This window comes from Crinia signifera, chromosome 1 (assembly GCF_055691185.1).
Source record: "Crinia signifera chromosome 1, ASM5569118v1, whole genome shotgun sequence".
Classification (NCBI taxonomy): Eukaryota; Metazoa; Chordata; class Amphibia; order Anura; family Myobatrachidae; genus Crinia; species Crinia signifera.
In genome coordinates, this window is record NC_139217.1 from 356,963,143 (window position 1) to 356,981,603 (window position 18,461).

At 43.2% G+C, this 18,461-nt stretch overlaps 1 protein-coding gene across 2 annotated transcripts in view; it reads right to left on the reverse strand.

Moving 5' to 3' along the window:
- The window catches only part of YPEL1 (yippee like 1), a 30,671-nt gene extending 12,636 nt beyond the window's left edge, over positions 1 to 18,035 (reverse strand). The window contains exons 1-2 of one of the 2 annotated variants that reach the window (XM_083149238.1): positions 17,860 to 18,035; positions 11,680 to 11,958 (exon numbers count right to left, since the gene is read on the reverse strand). In XM_083149238.1, coding sequence (XP_083005364.1) covers positions 11,680 to 11,796 — 117 coding nt within the window. In that variant the 5' untranslated portion in view covers positions 11,797 to 11,958; positions 17,860 to 18,035. Of the gene's footprint in view, positions 1 to 11,679; positions 11,959 to 17,254; positions 17,410 to 17,859 lie in introns of those variants that run through there. The other variant, XM_083149246.1, reaches the window with a different exon arrangement.
- Positions 18,036 to 18,461: the final 426 nt, after the last annotated feature.

The following is an 18,461-nucleotide window of genomic DNA, read 5'->3' on the forward strand; positions in this document are numbered from 1 at the left end:
AGTATCCTCTCTATGTGGATGATACTCAAATCTACCCAACCCATCTTCTCCAGATTTAGATTGGTCCGTTTCACCTTGGATGTCATCTCACCATCTCAAAGTAACCTTTCCAAAATTGAAATAAAATTATAGGTACTTGTGTACAATCACAGCTCCCACGATGTCCATCGTATAGGAAAATATCGCATCGCATGCGATTTTTAACAGAAATGCATCCAAATGCATTGAAATTAGTATCAAACATGTTCAATGGCCCCCAAATGTCATTTTTGAGGCTGTACCACCCCCACTATCAACGCGAACCCGAAGTGTGGCGAGCGCAGCGAGCCCGCGAGGGGAGGCGGTACGCGTCCTACAACCTTTTCATACCCCCACTATCCACGTCGGTGTGGAGTTGAGAATAGAAAGTGTGGTGAGCGCAGTGAGCCACCGAGCCCGAAGCGTGGCGAGCCCCGCGAGGGGACACGGATACCTTCACAGGTATCCGCGTCCCCTCGCGGGCTTCACAGGTGTCCGCGTCCCCTCGCAGGGCTCGCTGCGCTCGCCATGCTTCGGGCACTTTCTATTCTCAACTCCACGCCAACGTGGATAGTGGGGGTATGAAAAGGTCGTAGGACGAGTACCGCCGCTGCGCTCGCCACGCTTCGGGTTGATAAAGGGGGTGGTACAGCCTCAAAAATGACATTTTGATTAGTTTGATACTAATTTCAATGCATTTGGATGCATTTCTGTTAAAAATCGCATGCGATTTTTGCGATTTGGCATGCATGCGATGGGAGCCGTGAAAGTACACAAGTACCAAATTATATTTCCACTGACTAATGAAAGTTTACAAACCAGATATATCGATCACTGTTGATAACTCATTGTCAAGATGCCAGCATTCAATATACAGATGCTGACATCCTGAATGCTGCCAGAAGGCCAGTGCCGGAACCTCAAAAAGGATCAGCATGCTCACACTAGAATACCGGCAGTCCGATCGACAAGTATTTGGGGCGGGGTATCATGTGGCCGAGAAAGGGATGTAAGTGTTAGGCTGAGTGGGAGGGGTGTGTGTGTGTTTGTTTCAAGTTTGGTTTAGGCGCTGGGTTATGTGGGCTAGGGCAAGGCAATAGCGTGGAGGTTTAACATACTATATTCATACTACACCAAAGTATATATCTTTTTTCTTATTGCAAAATATTGTTCAACCTCATCCAATCAGTAGAATACCTGCATCTATAATACACACACACACACACACACACACACACACACACACACACACACACACACACACACACACACACACACACACATTACCTGCTCCCAATCATGGTTACAGTACTTTCTTCAGTCTGCACCCATTCTGTAACACCATCCCATGCACGATAAGTAATTTCTCTAGTCTCCATTACCTTCAAGCTTACCCCCCCAAAAATCACCTCTTTAGGTAAGCTTATCAAACTCCAGAACCAACCAAATAACCTCCATAAGCTACCTTACCCAGTGGCACGCTCTCTATACATATTTTTATCTTTCTTCCCTTTCACATACTATACTTTACCAACATTCCTGAGGAACTGGATTATACAGCCCACCATAAAACCTTCGTCATTTGGCTGGACCACCATCATCATCATCTTACACATATGCTTCTGTATTAATGCCTATTTCCCCCTCTAGATTGTAAGCAGGACCCTCTAACATCTTCTGCTTTAGTACTATTTGGTTCACAGCTGTAAAGAGCAATGGTGTATGCTGCCACTATAGTGACTGTAAAAGGAAATATTAATAATAATAATAATAATAAGGAAGATATATATTTCTTCCTCTGAATGACATTGTAAATACAGAGCCATCACCTTTGCCCACAAAAAAAGAATTCTGCTAATGTGACAGGGATAGAATGTAGGTAGAACACAACACCCTACTGAAACACAAAGCGAAAAAACTTTACCACCCAAAATTCATAATTCCCCAAATACAAATCAAATCTTATACTATATACAGGTCGGGTATCCCGTATCCGAATTATTCCAAAAACCGTAGTCCCCCCCCCCCCCAACCCTCTTTTAATACTTACCAAGTCCTCCGGCGTCCACGGCAGGCCTTCAGCATCCTCTCCGGCGTCTTCAGCGGTCCCAGAAGTGCTTTGCGCAAGTGCGCACGCGCGCGCCGGTGGGAACTTGCGCAAAGCACTCCTGGGACCGCTGGAGACGCCAGAGAGGATGCTGAAGGCCTGCCGTGGACGCCTGAGGACTCCATGGACGCCGAGAAACCATCGGGGACCCACAAGGGGCAGGTAAGTATGGCAAAAAAAAAATTATTCCAAAAACCGGAATTTTCCCTTATCCGGAATGCTCGTGGTCCTGAGCATTTCGGATAAGGGATACTCAACCTGTATTACAAGGTTCTTGATCATTCAAGCTCCTAGATGAAAGGAAAAGTAATGACATAGATCAATCATTCCTACTACATCTTTAGGCCACTTAAGAGCACTTCATAATGACAGGAGAGGCCAACTAACCTCATCCCGGTGAGAATGATTCACATGTATTCCATCCTTAAAACGACAGCGTGTATAGTCTGCCATCATTTATGAGCTTAGTCACTATGCACAAGGGTGTGTTTTTAAGGTCTATTCAATATTCTTTTACTTTGATCATACAATTATTTAGGAAAATGAAGTAGAACATAAACATGACAGATGCTATGCGGTGAGACAGTGAGATCAACAGCAGCATTGAGATTAGACTCAAGAGAGAAGATACAGTAGTCCAGGCAGCAAAGGCCAAGTGCATTGAAAATGATTTTAGTGGCATTTGGGGTGAGGGAATGAAAAAAATACTAGGGATGGAAGAGGCAGAACTGGGGGTGTCACAGACAGTGGGGAGAAATAGAATATTAAAGAATTCCTAAGAGTTCAGTCTTAGCAGCGTTAAAAAGTTTTAGAAATCACTTGAACATCAAGGATAAAATGGCAGAAAGGCATAGAGAAATATTTGAATGTCATCAGCAAAAATATGGTAGCAAGTGATTTCCAAGGAATAAGGGGGGTTATTCTGGTTGATTAGCTCAAACGCGAATTCACATCCTTGAGAGTCAACTGGATCCCACCTTACAGATGGGGGTATGCCGGGCCCACCATTCGCACGGCGCATACGTTCGCCCGGCATGCGAATGGATGTTTTACGTAAACCACCATTCGCAGCCTGTGAGGGGGGGGGGGGGGAGGAGGAACACCCACATCATTCAATGGTCACCAACCATCGAATGATGCGGAAGGCACACGCACATCTAGGGTTGCTCAGAAATGCGTAAACAACAAACATTGGCCCTGAGCGAACGAACGTGGCCCTGCGAATGGACCTGAATAAGATCCATGGTGTAGAGAAAGGAGGAACGGGGTGAAGAATGGATCCTTGGGGTACACCCACTGGAGAGGAAATGCGGAGGTGGAGTTAGAGGTAAAGACTGAAAACCATAGGTTAAAGAGGTAGGAGGAGAACCAGGAGGAGAGGACAGAGTCACACAGGGGGACGAGGCTGGGATGGAGGAAAGGGTGGAGAGGAAGGGGCATAAAAATCAAAAGGGAGTGGGTTTACGGAAATGGGAAAATGCAGAGGTAGACCGTACTCTCAAGCAGAGGTGAGGGCCATTGAGAGGTTAAAACATTTAAGATATTTTTCCACCTTTAAGGAGACCGGGTAATACCTGTTGCCTGCTGAGGAAGTTTGGTACTGTGTTCATCCTTCCTGGCACATGCAGGGCTGACAGTGAAAGGAGACTTGATTCTGCCCATGCTAGTACAACAGAAATTTCTTCCCATAAGGTTACTCTTCTGGTGCCACCTTGTCGATTTACGTATGCTACCACTGTCATGTTGTCCGACAGTATTCTTAGATGGGTATTTACAATCCGATCTTGAAAATACTTTGTTCCTGACGAGACCATCTGCCTTGGCATGTTTCTCCTTGGTAATGAGCTCCCCAACCCAAGGAGCTTCCATCTGTTGTAAGGATAGCGTAACATGGTTGGGCCAGTGAAGTGCTTCTGTATGCTAGCTGTGGACTTAACCACCAATTTAGTGATTCTCTTGCCTCCTGACTAAGAAATCTAGTCTTGTCTTCTTTATGTCAGTATCTGATTTCTCTTTGAAGACATCTCCTCCTCCACCTTCCAGGGTACTATGTCTATAGTGGATGACCGCATCCCGAGCAGGCTGAGGATTTGACGTAGAGAGGCTTTTGTTTGCCTTTGTAACACCATAGCCAGTTGATGGATTTTGACACATCTTTCTTCTGATAAAGAGATCTTGTAATATACAGTGTCTATCATAACATCCAAAAATTGTAGAACCCGACAAGGCTTCAATGGGCTCTTCTCCTGGTTTATTAACCAACCGTGCACTTGGAGGATAAACATTGTTTTTTTTAGTGTTCATTCTACTGCCTCTCTTGTTCTTCCACAAATAAGCAGGTCGTCTAGATGCTTTCATTCTTATGAGATCCTGTATTATCTGGTACAGAGCTTGAACCTCTTCTGTTGTCTCTGGGCTTCTTGATATTAGAAATCTGTCCTTTATGGGGATTTATTTACTTTGAATTCTAGATGGTATCCCCTGGCTAGTACCGACAACGTCCATTTGTCTTTAGTAGTGTTCCAGTGATCTATGAATTTCTGTAATCTTCCTTCCACTGGAGGAGCCTTCTCTGAACCTTGATTGTCAAAATCTTCTGTACCCTCGCCGAACAGGCTGATGAAAGGACTGCCTTGAAGAGCTTGAAACAAATCTATTAAATGGTCTCCCAGGTCTATAACTCCTAGCATCTCTAAGATACTGTTTAGAAAATTGTCCCCTATACCTAGGTCTTTTATCTTGCGGTAATCTTGCCGACGTGCCACATGTCATTCTTTGAATTATGGATTCAAGCTTGTTACCAAAAAGCAGAGATCCTTCAAAATTAAGTGAAACTAGACTGTTCTTTGAATTGACATCTGCAGACCAAGAACGCAGCCATACTGCACGTCTTGCTGCTACCCCTGCGGCCATGGACCGGGCAGCATACTCCACCACATCTAATGATGCTTCGCACAAGAATTCGACAGCCGTCATCATAGTACTCAAACTTTTCTGCAGAAATTGCCTAGAGATCTTATCCTCTAGGTCTGTTGCCATGGACGACCCCTATAGTCTTAGGGAACTAGATGTTGAAGCCATGGCCACCCCTGCTTTGAGTGGTATGGCTGAGGAATTATGAAGCTTCTTTAAGCACCTTCTGCCTTCCTGTCCATGGGATCTTTAAGGTTGGTGCCATCTTCTAACAGAAATGTCATTCTATACTCCACTTCTGATACTGCCGCATCAACCTTAGGTACAGAACACCATTTGTCAAACAATTCAACTTTGATAGGAAACATGCGTTCTATTCTTTTAAAGTTGCTAAATTTCTGGTCAACACTCTGCCACTGGGTAGACATCAGACCTTTAAGCACTTTGTGCACAGGAAATAATCTAGACCTTGCAGTTCTATCCTCAAATAAAGCATCCTGCTCCAAATCGACTTCCTCTTTATAATCCATCGTTTTATAAATCTGCTTCAGTAGACTATCAACAATATCCAAATTGAACAGTCTATCTTTTTCTGGTATTTCACCAGCCTCCAGTTCAGATCCATCTGAATCCACATACAATACAGATGCCTCAGAATCATAGTCCAGCTCTAAACTGGTCTGAGATCTGGTTTTCTTCAATCGTTGCAACTTTTTGGACTACTCTAATGGTGCCCACACGTGGTGAGTTGTGTGCTAGTGCTGGCCATACACGCTGCGATACGTGCGTGCGTTCCGTGCTTAACAAGCACGGATCACATTGCATTGCATGGCCTGTGCATGCAATGCGATGCAATGTGATGAAAACAAAGTACAAAAAGTATGTGCCGTGGGAGCGTGCACCTCAAAGCACATAATGCACAGCCCGCATTGCAGCGTGTATGGGCTGCTTAGGTTTGATTTGAGCTATACAATGTGTGCTATGCAATTTGGACTTTATACACTGTACTATTTGAACTACATAAGAATTTGACTAGACTACAATGTATTTGAAATATGTAATCGTATACATCGCACAGGGTGAGATGTGAACTACACACGATGTGATATAGTACAAAAATACCTGCCTGCACATACTAATTTCGCCTTATGATACAGACTACATGGGAGCGCAAGGCAAAATAACACCATACAATTCGAAATAGACACAATGCGATTAGGGTGCCCATACATAGAATGTTTTTCCAGTGCAAGGTACTCTCACGCACATCACATTGCACAGCACAGAAAGTCTGTGCAGCCCAGTACTTTTTGTACTAGATGCTGCTGTAGCACATTGTATGCTTTATGTACTAGATGTTATGCGATCTAGTGCAAAAAGTAGAGCACTTCGCTCCGTGTATGGGCACCTATTGAACTAAAAAGTTCAAATCAAATGTGAGGGTATGAGCGAGACAGGCCAGTAAAATGTACAAAACAATTAAGGTTAATATGCTCTCTTATGCTGCTTTCCCACTGCAGACCCGTTTTAAGTTACAGGTAATCTTAAACGGTATTTAGCATTCCCACTGCAGCAGATTACAGTTTGAAATGCCATTTAAGTCCCATTCCCATTGCAGGTAAAACGTTTTAGCTCTTCAAAACGTTTTTACAGCATTGGTGTGCAGTGGTGCTAGTAATATATACATTGCTGGCCTGTGCCAGCAATGTATATATTACTGGCTGATAATTAATCATTGGTGTGCAGTGGTACCAATAATATATACATTGCTGGCCTGTGCCAGCAATGTATATATTACTGGCTGATACTCCGTTACTGGCTCCGTGTTCAGCGGGGGGGGCGGGGCGAGCAGGTCTCCGTGTTCAGCAGGCGGGGGGCGTGGCGAGCAGGCCGGGAGGGCCGGAGCGCCCAGCTTGTGTGGCCGGGCGGGGGAGCAGGACTGCCGGGCGGTGATTGACAGCGGGACGGCGCCGGTGAGCGACAGCGGGACGGCGCCGGTGAGCAGCGGTGAGTATATGACGCTGCGGGCGGGGAGGGGGGTGGCAAGGGAGGGAGCAGACAGCTGGACTGAAAGCCGCGCATCTTTCAGCCCGGCTGCTGTATACAGATTCAGCGATGATGGCTCAAATATGAGCCATCCTCGCTGCATCTGCTGGTAAAACCGTTTAAGAGGCATTCCCATTGCCTCTTAAACGGTAGATTACCGGCTAAAACCCTGCTCTGAAAACGGGTTGAAATACCGTTTAACTTTAAACGGTATTTCAACTCTGGCGCTTTCCCACTGCAGCCTTAAACGGTATTTTGCCCTAAAAAATCGGCAAAATACCGTTTTAAGGCTGCAGTGGGAAAGGGGCATGTGAAACACTAAACAGTTGAAGGGACAGAACACCTTATTATGACATTCGCTCCTATATTGTTTCTGTTAGCAGCAGAAGCTGGGTGTGTACTATATACTCCCTTCTTAGTTGTTGTTAAAGCTTTCTTGTTTTAACTCTGTGGCAGAACAAAAAAACAGACACACAGATCACAGCCACAAATGCATGTGCTTTCTAAAATGTAGACATGTATCTAACCTATCAGAAGATGACCATTATTCATAGTTTACCAATGCTGGCTGTCTAGAAACCAATCCCTCACATGGATGGCTTCATATAGCTAACACATATCTGACAGAACAGAAATACATGCAAATGCACGGGTTATGAAAGTTAAAGGATTGTTAGGGAATAATTCAATTGCCCTTTGGATTTACTGCAGACCTTTAGCTCTGGGTTCAGTGCCTGTAACAATTCAATATATCCATGTTGCTTACATGCAGCAGGTTATAGATTCTGGTAAAAAGCCTTAAACTATGCAACAGATACACAGTACAAAGCAGTTTGCCCATTGAGTGCACTTACCGCATGAGGGAGCAAACAGAAATATGCAGTAAGTGCACCCTAGCGGCTTACCGCAGGCGGTAATTGAATAGCTCCGGCCTTGAAGTAAGTGGCAAGCCCTGTAGCTAATTGAATTGTTCACTTAGACTTCTTTCCAAATCTTTTGGATGTACGGCTTGTGCCTAACCAATCAGATTATTAATATTAACTATTTGCAATCAATAGTTCTTTCCTAATGCTGAATACTGACCAATTACATTTTCAAGGAAATGTACCTTACCGACGGGCAGCACTGCACCCATGACCAGCATGTACTACATACTGTAATGAAGTCAACAAGGTACATAAGGGACACCGACCACATTTCCAAATATGTTAAATGGCAAATCATTGGATACCTGTTTTACATATTGCTCATTAACTGTTGGCAAATTAAACCTCTGAGTGCCATTATAGAACAGCGATACCAAACTGCGAATAGCCTCAACTTTAACATGACATGTGCATTTGCAAGCTAACTTTATTTCCTCAACAAGTGAATCGAATGGCATTCTATTTGTAATATTACAAGGCCAGTTTGTGCCTCACCTCAAAGTTTTAGGTTACTATCATTTCAAAAAAGCTAGTCCACTTGTGAATAAGAAAAAAAGATACAATTGATAGTGAGCGCTGATTAAAATATTCTACACTGCAGCTGCACCAAAAGGGGAAATTACCAAACCCCTTAAATGGACCAAGCAAAATAAAAAAAGAAATATGGTACAGCGCTGTGTTGAATAATATATAAATTTATTAAAAATAACAATTTTATGGCCAACAATAGACAGACAAGACTTACAACATATATAAAAACTTTGTTAGTCCATTCCCATCTCAACCAACTGTTTTTTAGTGATTCATTAGATGCATGCAGAAAAATACTCTGTTAATCAATAGCCTAGGCTTGGGGTTAGTTAGGAATCAAGAGTCAATACTTGATGTGCACATGCAAGATTTGAGTTAGAGTATACTTATGTTAGTCTCCAGTCTTGAGGCAGGGATGGGGCATTCCTTAGGGCTTTATAGATACCACAGTGTTGTCTCCGACCGTTGGTGCAATTCCTTTTACACGGTCATATCCAAGAACAATCAGTTGGTGTCTGTATTGTCGCCAAATGGTGTCCCCTCTGACCTCTTTACGCCTCGAAAAATGTATCAGCGGCTTCCTCAGGAGTGGCTAACCCCAAGCCTAGGCTATTGATTAACAGAGTATTTTTCTGCATGCATCTAATGAATCACTAAAAACCAGTTGTTTGGCTGGGTACACATTGGCATTTGTAATGCATTTACTGTATACCGCATAATAAAACACAAGTAAAGGAATATAGAACATTTAAGTTTATATACATTTATAAATGCTTTCAATCTGTGTTTTTACCATGAATGTGTGACAAAACAAGAAGTTTGTATTCTAAAGCTAAAACCCATACATTATGGCATCTTGCTGTGATTACAGTGCACTCCCCATTGAGATAAAACTATGCTGACAAATGCCAGTTGATCTGAAATGGAACAATAGGCTTTTACTTTGCAATATGTAATATCTATTTTAACATTCATATACATACTAGTTAAAAGCCTGTCAAAATGACGGCTTCTGCAGTGTACTTTAACTTTGAGCTGTTTTTGCCCACAAACTCTCCATCCCACTCCCAGTCCCTATCTGCTCCTACCTCCAATCTCTGCCTTCACAGCTCCCTCTCTCCATATCCAGCTTGTTTGAAACAGATGCAAAATTTGTTTTCACTTTCTGTTATGACATTTTTAGCACACAAAGGAGTAATTTGGTCCGTCGAGTGGCCTCTAGTGGTCACATATTAAAAGATTGATGCAAATGTATATACAGCCTTATTGGTACTTGTGTATTTTGGCGGCGCCCATCGCATCGCATACCATAACGCATACGATGGTATGCGATGCGACGCGATATCGTACGATAGTGCACGATGGCATACAATTTTGAAATTGTATGCCATTGTACATGGCATACAATGCCATACGATGCGATTAAACATTGTATAAGCACCCTAATGGGTGCTTATACAATGTTAAGCACCCAAATGGGTGCTTACAGTGTTAAATGCACCCCCACGCCACCCCCCCACTATAAACGTGAACCCGAAGCGTGGCGAGCGGCGGCGGTACGCGTCCTACGACCTTTTCATACCCCCACTATCCACGTCGGCGTGGAGTTGAGAATAGAATAGTGTGGCGAGCACAGCGAGCCACCGAGCCCGAAGCGTGGCGAGCGCAGCGAGCCCCGCGGATACCTGTGAAGCCCGCGAAGGGACGCGTTTACCTGTGAAGGTATCCGCGTCCGCTCGCCACGCTTCGGGCTCGCCACACTATTCTATTCTCAACTCCACGCCGACGTTGATAGTGGGGGTATGAAAAGGTCAGAGGACGCGTACCGCCGCCCCTCGCGGGCTCGCCACGCTTCGGGTTCACGTTTATAGTGGGGGGGTGGCGTGGGGGTGCATTTAACATTGTAAGCACCCATTTGGGTGCTCAAAAGCACCCTTTAGGGTGCTTATACGATTTTTGGTCGTATAGGGGGTCCAAATCGCGTCGCATCGCATCGTATGCCATCGGGTGCATGGCATGCGATGCGATCTGTTCGTCGTACGACGGACATCGGGGGCGCCGCCAAAATACACAAGTACCCCTTATTTCTCTCTGCAGCATTGAGAGGATAACAGTTTCTAGATGGGTTGGGATCGTTTGGTCTACAGCAGTGGTTCTCAACCTCAGTCCTCAAGTACCCCCCAACAGTGCATGTTTTCCAGGTCTCCACACAAGTGAAATATTTAGCTCCACCTGTGAATTTTTTAAACTGTGTCAGTGAGTAATGAATGCACCTGCTGGGTGACCTGGTAAAAAAAAAAATGAACTGTTGGGGGTACTTGAGGACCGAGGTTGAGAATCACTGGTCTACAGCATGTTGGGGCAGCACGGATGGTGTAATGGTTAGCATTACTGCCTCACAGCACTGAGGTCATGGGTTCGATCCCCAACATGGCTCTAACTGTGCGGAGTTTGTATATTCTCCCCGTACTTGCGTGGGTTTCCTCCCACAATCCAAAAATATACAGATAGGTAATTGGCTTCCAACAAAAATTAACCCTAGAATGTCTGTGTGTGCGTGTACATGTGGTAGGGAATATAGATTGTAAGCTCCACTGGGGCAGGGACTGATGTGAGTGTTCAAATATTCTCTGTAAAGCGCTGCGGAATATGTGTGCGCTATATAAGAAACTGTTAATAAATAAAATAAATAAATGTTGGTCGACAAGCATTAGGCCGATACCGTTAGGTCAACATGGGGAAAGGTTGACATGGTTCTAGGTTGACAGAAGCATTAGGGCGACAGTCAAAAGGTCGACATGAGGTTTTTCACCCGAATGTCGACACAGTTGACATGGTCACAGTTTCCTCTCTCGTCACTATGCTTCGGGCATGTTTTTTTTTTTTTTCATTTTATTCTCCCACCTCACCCTAGTGGATGGTAGGGCATGAAATACTGACTGTCAGCACATGTCAACTCAAACAGTGAAAAACCCCATGTCGACCTAGAACCATGTCAACCTAGAACCATGTCAACCTAATGCTTGTCGACCAACATGCTGTAGACCCAGTGTTTCGGCACAGCACAAAGCCCATGTGGCTAGTTGGCAAGGTTTTACATAAAGACATGTAAGATTACATTTCAGCGGTGATATTTACCTTGGATATCAATTCATCATGATTGGCTAAGTGAGCTCTACAGTGGATACAGCTGTATGTCCTGTGACAGTTTGGCAGATAAGCCTGGAAAGTTTTGGATTTTGTCATCTTCACCATATCTGCTGGCGGCTCCTCACTCAGCTCGGGGCTGGCACTGGAAGAATTACAACTTTGCTGCAGTCGTTGACAAAAGAAACACTGGAATATGCAAGCAAAAGCCGTTGTTGGTTTGGGGAGTGTGTGGCACTTCCCACACAGATGCCAGGAGAGAAAGTCAACCTATGAGAAAAAAAAAAAAAATATAGAAACTAAAATAAATAAATATCAGAAAATATTACAACCTGAACCTTCTGAATTACATTGCCAATTGTAAAATAATCATAAGTTACTCATAATAAGCTCATTCACACCCGCTGCACTTCTGTCAATGGCCGACCCTCCAGTCAAAGCAGCGAATAATCACATTACATGCACTAAGAATACATAACAAAAGAAATCATTTTATTTAATAAAACAATATGACAAGTAAAAATAAATAAATATAATAACTGTCATTAAGGTCCACTTCTAGTATTAACATGCTATGGTCATAACTATGACATATGTACACAGTTCCACACCACGTATACGAAACCTTCCAATATGGCACCAGCAATGGAAATATGAAATCATCTTTTACTATCCTGCCAATGACTAATTAAGATTTGGACACAGTTAATGGAAGCCTGTTCACATGAACAAGTTGCGTGCTAAATTTAGGTTACATATTCACTTTTTGTTTTCATGTACAACAAATGAAACCTAGTCCGATACTACAAACAATTGTTTCTAAGGTTACCATACATGGTGGTCTTTTACTTACATTACTGTATGCTGACATTTTTTATAAATTTAGTTTACCATTCTAGAATTTCAGAAAGCCCCCACTGAGTTCTAAAACACTAGCACAAACATATACCAGATCTACATTTTTACTAGCATTTAAATGCAAATAAAACTCCAGTGGGTATAAGGCTTTAACCCTTTGATTGCCTACATCTCTGTGAGAGATGTGCAAAATATTCGCTAACAATGCCAGTGTCACTAGCAATGATTTTACAGATCTATTTGACCATATATAATTTGATTTAGTCCTGGACCACAAATCCGGTACACCCCAGAGTGCCTAGGCACTACATTTTCAAACCACTGGTCTACAGCAAATATTACAGGCATAGCCAGGTTTAATGCAGCCGGTATTCAATCTGAGGGTCACGGCAATCGAGCTTGCTTGACCGCCGTGACCCAGTCCCGCTCTCGGTCAGCTCGACCAAGAACATGCAGGCGGAATTCAATGTCCCGCCGGCCGGGGAGCGAAAAGGGGGCGTGGCCGCGAGTTGCGGCCGGGAAGAGGCGAGCTGCAGCCTGCAGCTCGTCACTTCCCGGACGTTCTCGGCAGAACGAGCCCGACAGCTAGTGATATCGGGATCGTTCTGCTGAGAAACCCTGCTCAATGCTGTCAGGGAAGACAGCATTGAATAGGGACCGGCGGCTATCTCTCCGACGGGAGATGCTTGCCGGGGATTGAATATCCCCCTATGTCTCACACACATGCCGACTCCAGAAAGGAGCAACAGATACCATATTCTCACTCCATATACTAGCCCCCCCCCCGATCCTGCACCAGAATCACCTCACATCCTACTCATGAATCACAGATCCACCAGACAAACCTTCTGTCATGAGCACCCTTGATCATAAGAATTGTGATTGTAATGGACTTTTGTACTTTAAACTGATATCTATATTGCAGTGTAAAAATAAAGCAGCCATTATTTACCCTGCACAGAAACAATATAACACCCATATCTAACTCTTTCTGCACATGTTACATCATCCCCACCTGCAGTGCACATGATTGTATCCATTAAAGAGTGAATTTGCCTTTGCGAGTGAACCAGAATAACCCCCTGAATCTACTTCCGCTATAGCTATAAGTAAAATGAACACTAAAACAACATTTTACAAGCTATGCAAATGAAATTGGAGTCTGGTAGATAAGAATAGGCAAGAAAACATTACTACAAATGCAACCTTAGCAGAACAACTGTACATTATTAATAGATAACTAAGAGAAGCCACAGAACAACAGTAGATGGGCTAGATATAATATATTCTATATTATGCAATTGGGATGAGTGGAATAGAAAATAGCCTATAGAAATGGGTAAGGAAATAAGTAGCACTGCTTTAATAGCATGGAATTTCCCTCCCGCACCAATTGAATGATTAACATTTATTCCACTAACCAGAATAAAGTGTGTAATTCTGTAAGTCTTATAATCACAGTAAAAGTGGAACTGTAGAGAAACACATGGGCCTGAAATGTGCAGTACAACCCCCAGGCTTAATCATCAGGATGAATGCACAACAACATTCTCAAGTGATACAACTACAACTGTAATAACTTATACATCTATCACTGGCATGACATTTCTGCTTCTAATAGGTTTTTCTTATTATGTTTTAGCAAAAGCTTTTGACAAGAGTTAAAAATGAGTAGCATGCAATCGTTCTCCTGCAATCTGAAATAGTTACCATTTAATTGCTCCCATTACTGGTAATGAACATGTCATAACATTATTAGACAATATATGTGGAATCCGCAAACAAATATTCCAAAATGGCATATATTTACTCTTCCCCAAAATGTAACCATCAAAATATTCAATGCTTAGCACTACAGATCTGGTGTTTTGTTTTTTTATTACATTTACATATTTTTCATATAAACAATAAACTATAAATGTGAATTTAAAAAATAGCATTTATTCATTTCTCAATATGTTATGATACTGTGCAATAAGCACAACTTTTAGTGGACCATTCTTGGGGTAGTTACAGGATATAGCCAAGTGGAATAAGCACAGGGTGATTTAACTAAAACGCCAGGATATATAGTCAGACAGAAGATGAGCATGTGCAGACTGGAGATGCTGGAGCCAGGAACCAAGGCAACACCCCCTTCAGTGATATGCACACCCTGAAGGCTCTAAGTAAATACATGTACTAAGTAAGTGCTCAGGAGTGATCACTGACACTCCGGGATATGGTCATTGGATCACCAGCATTTAGGTCGACAGGGTCATTAGGTCGACAGGTTTTTTTTTTTACTGTTTTTTTTTGAGCCAACATGTGCTGACAGACGGTATTTCATGCCCTACCATCCACTAGGGGGTGGTGGGAGAATAAAATAGTGTGCCCGAAGCATGGCGAGCACAGCGGTGCTATGTTTTAGTGTTTATGTTGACTGTGTTGACATTCCGGTTAAAAAATGTCGACCATACCCATGTCGACCTAATGACCCTGTAGACCTTACCCATGTCGACCTTATGACTGTCAACCTAAAGTCATGTCAACCATAATGCTGGTGACCTAATGATCGATACCTGAAACTCCAAGCAGCTTCTTCACAAGTGCAGTCATTGTACATAGAATGATACTGCTTCCACCAAATACTATCTTAACAAATAGAATACAGGGGTTCCAAACTCTAAATAGATCTGTCCCCTATTTCAAAAAGTAGCAATGCTATAAGTCAAGGGGCAGGTGGGGGGGGGGGGGGGGTACGCAGGTTGAGGACATTCTATGTCACAGATTATGTAGTCACTGCTTTGTTATTGTTTTTTTTTTGTAGGCTGCCCTGGGGACTATAAATATGCAGGAGACATGAGGCAGGGAGGCTGTCTCCAGTATGTATAATATATATACATAAAATGTGTATATACACTACATAGGCTGCTTGTTTGTACCATACACACAGACCTGTCTTGTGGCACAAACAACTGGACGAGAATGATATGAATAGAACTTGGTTACAGCCTCCCTTTCAAACAAAGGAGCAAAGCACATGCCAGACATGATCTTTTGTTGTTATAATGCTCGTGAGCGCCAGCTACATCCCCAGACAATCATTAGTTTGGTTTAAGAGGTTTATGGCAAAGAATTAAAACTTGGAGAATTAAAATTAGTTGCCCAAAATAAAAATAAAAAAATAAAAATCATATAATATGATGGAATAAAACCATAAAATCATCATTATTCTACTCATGGATAGTAGTTCGAATAAAAGTGCAGTGTTTACATTTTAATACACAAAGGTTGTAATAGGTTCTTCAAAGAGCAAACAAACAACTGATGATCTCATCAATGTATCTTTGTTCAGACAACCATAAACGTTGCACTAATATACATTAGTGGGAGAGATTAGCACAGACCAAACACGAGGCGTTGAACACAAAGAGGTTTCCTCATAACAGTCATGCAGGAAAACAATTTGAAGGGATTTCTAGAACAAAGTCCATTGAGATTTTTGTTTCCTATGCCAAAGAATGAGCGCAGTAATCAAGGCATGCTGTCTACAAGAGCGACTGGATTCAGAGACTCTCAGTTGGCTTTAGTCTATAAATAGAAACTGTTCAGCCAGTGAGACAAGTCTCAGTGACAGCTTGGGGGTAATTACCCTCTAATACAGAGACAGTGAACATTCATACAACCCTAAAAAGAAGTGTGTCCATATTATCTGCCCAAAAAGGCAAGAATAAAAAAGAGAAACGCAGATTGGGAATGTTTGAGCAGATCTTTATATGGATATAGCTGAAGGCAGAAAGAGGAAGCAGACAAAAAATATTTATAAAAGTTGACTACAGTAAACCCTTTATAGCAAGAACGCTCCTAAAGCTATTCCACACTGCTTGAGGGTTAAGCACGCAGCTTTAATCCCTTTTAAGACACGTGAACTAGTTAGATAAGTCCTAACGAACTGTCAACAGAAATGTACTGTATACTTGGTTGACATGTAAAAAAAAAGAATATAAGAACTCCCTTTAAACATGATAAAAGTATTTTAGGGAAGTTGATGCATTTCAAGTGAAAATGCTCCACCAAAAATCAGACATTTCATGTGATAAGAATGTCATACACAACATAATACTGCAATGATTACATGCACTTAACTGCTTCACAGCTGTTGCTATCCAGGGCAGGGTGATGGGTTATAGTGGTTAGTCACTTTGTTAACACATTTAACAATTACATGTTATTATCTACATCACCAGGAGTGATAATTAGCCCTTGCCTTCTGTAACAAAACAACCTGGCTGTTTAGCTGTATGATTACCTGGATTGTATGTGCCTGACTTACTAGACCAGAAAAGGAGTAACATGACAACTAATATTTGAAATACAAAAAAACCCCACAGTAAGGGGAGTATTTATCAATGTCTGGAGTGAGAACAAAAAATTGTGAGAGTGATAATGTACTAGCCAATGAGCTTACATTTTACCGGTTGTGTTTGGAAAAGGACAAGAGCTGCTTTGTTGGTAATTAATCTCTCATTTTATCTCTCTCCAAGCTTTAATAAGCACAACCCTTTAATGTTTGAACTAGGTCACATGTCCCAAGGTGGCTACCTGTATATATGGAACACAAATAACAACCTGCTTACATTTTTTAGTATAACAAAAACAAGTGACTTTGTATAGACCGTCCCACGCTAAACATAGTGTGTACATTGGCATATCTATTATTATGTACCTTGTGAAGAGCAACCTAAAATAATGTGACTGATTTCTCTGGATAGTAGGTCTGTGAGTAGGATTGCTGGTGGGTTCAGTTGAACAATTGACAGGAGACTGTGATGGCTTTGTTTACGTATCCAATATGCGAACAACATATATACATGGTGTCCGTCCCTGCCAGGCACAATGCAGTGTTGTGAGTGACACTGGATGTCGTGTGTGAGAGAGGGGGGAGGGGGACACCAAAGATAAACACATGCCTTACATACATATGATCAACAAGTGTGCCAGTGCTCCCGTGTGATCGCAGCAACCTCGGCCATGCACGTTCCGCACCTGCTCTTCACACAGCCGGTTCCTCACACACTCTACGTGGCATACATTGAGGGGTGCCCCGTTTACCTGCACGAGCAGAACCCCCAGGACCTGTACGTCGCCACCCACCCTGCAGTGTGTGCTCCTCATACAGCTCTTTCCCCAAACCCATGGTTACGGTTTGTCCAATTTGCTCAGCGGCCTCCACCTCCCTCAGTTTTAGGTGAGACCCTCAACTCTCCTCAGACACAACAGTCTCCCCGCTTCCTGCATCAACATTGCGCCCTGTGTGTCCCCCCTCCTTACTCGTTGCCTCTTGTTCCCTCTTCTCTTAAATCCTCGTCAGTATGTGCGTGGCTCATTCTCCGGGCGGCTATGCTCCCCGCCGCCGCCACCTCCGCCTCCTCCCGCCGCTTTTGTTTTGTTTCTGACTGAAAACCGATCAACGGTGGTTTAGAGCGAAGGGGGGGAGCCTACCTAACAACACTGTCCGCGGCAGCCAATCACAACGTGGCTACCTTTTACCGTCACAAAGTCGTGAACCAACAACCTAGTGGCCCAGAACACTGGAGCAGGACTAACCAATAGCTTCCCGAATTCTTGTGCGTCACAGCCAATGGGTCGTCGGCTCTCGTGAGCACCGACCAATAGCGACCTCATGCTTCCTCGAGACAAAGGATGTTTTGGTTGCGGTTGGGGAGGAGACTAGAACAGAAGGCGTGGTTTAGGATGACAACAGACGTTCTGCAGAACCGTGCTTACCGATTGGTTGCGAGTGATGACAGTTGTGATTCTTAACTAATCAGGTATGGGGGCGGGAGTCTTAGGGCTGTTGTTTGGGTTTCTAATGACAGACGCGAGCCCGGATGGCAACGAGACAGTGGGGAGGAGCTACGTGGACGCGCGAA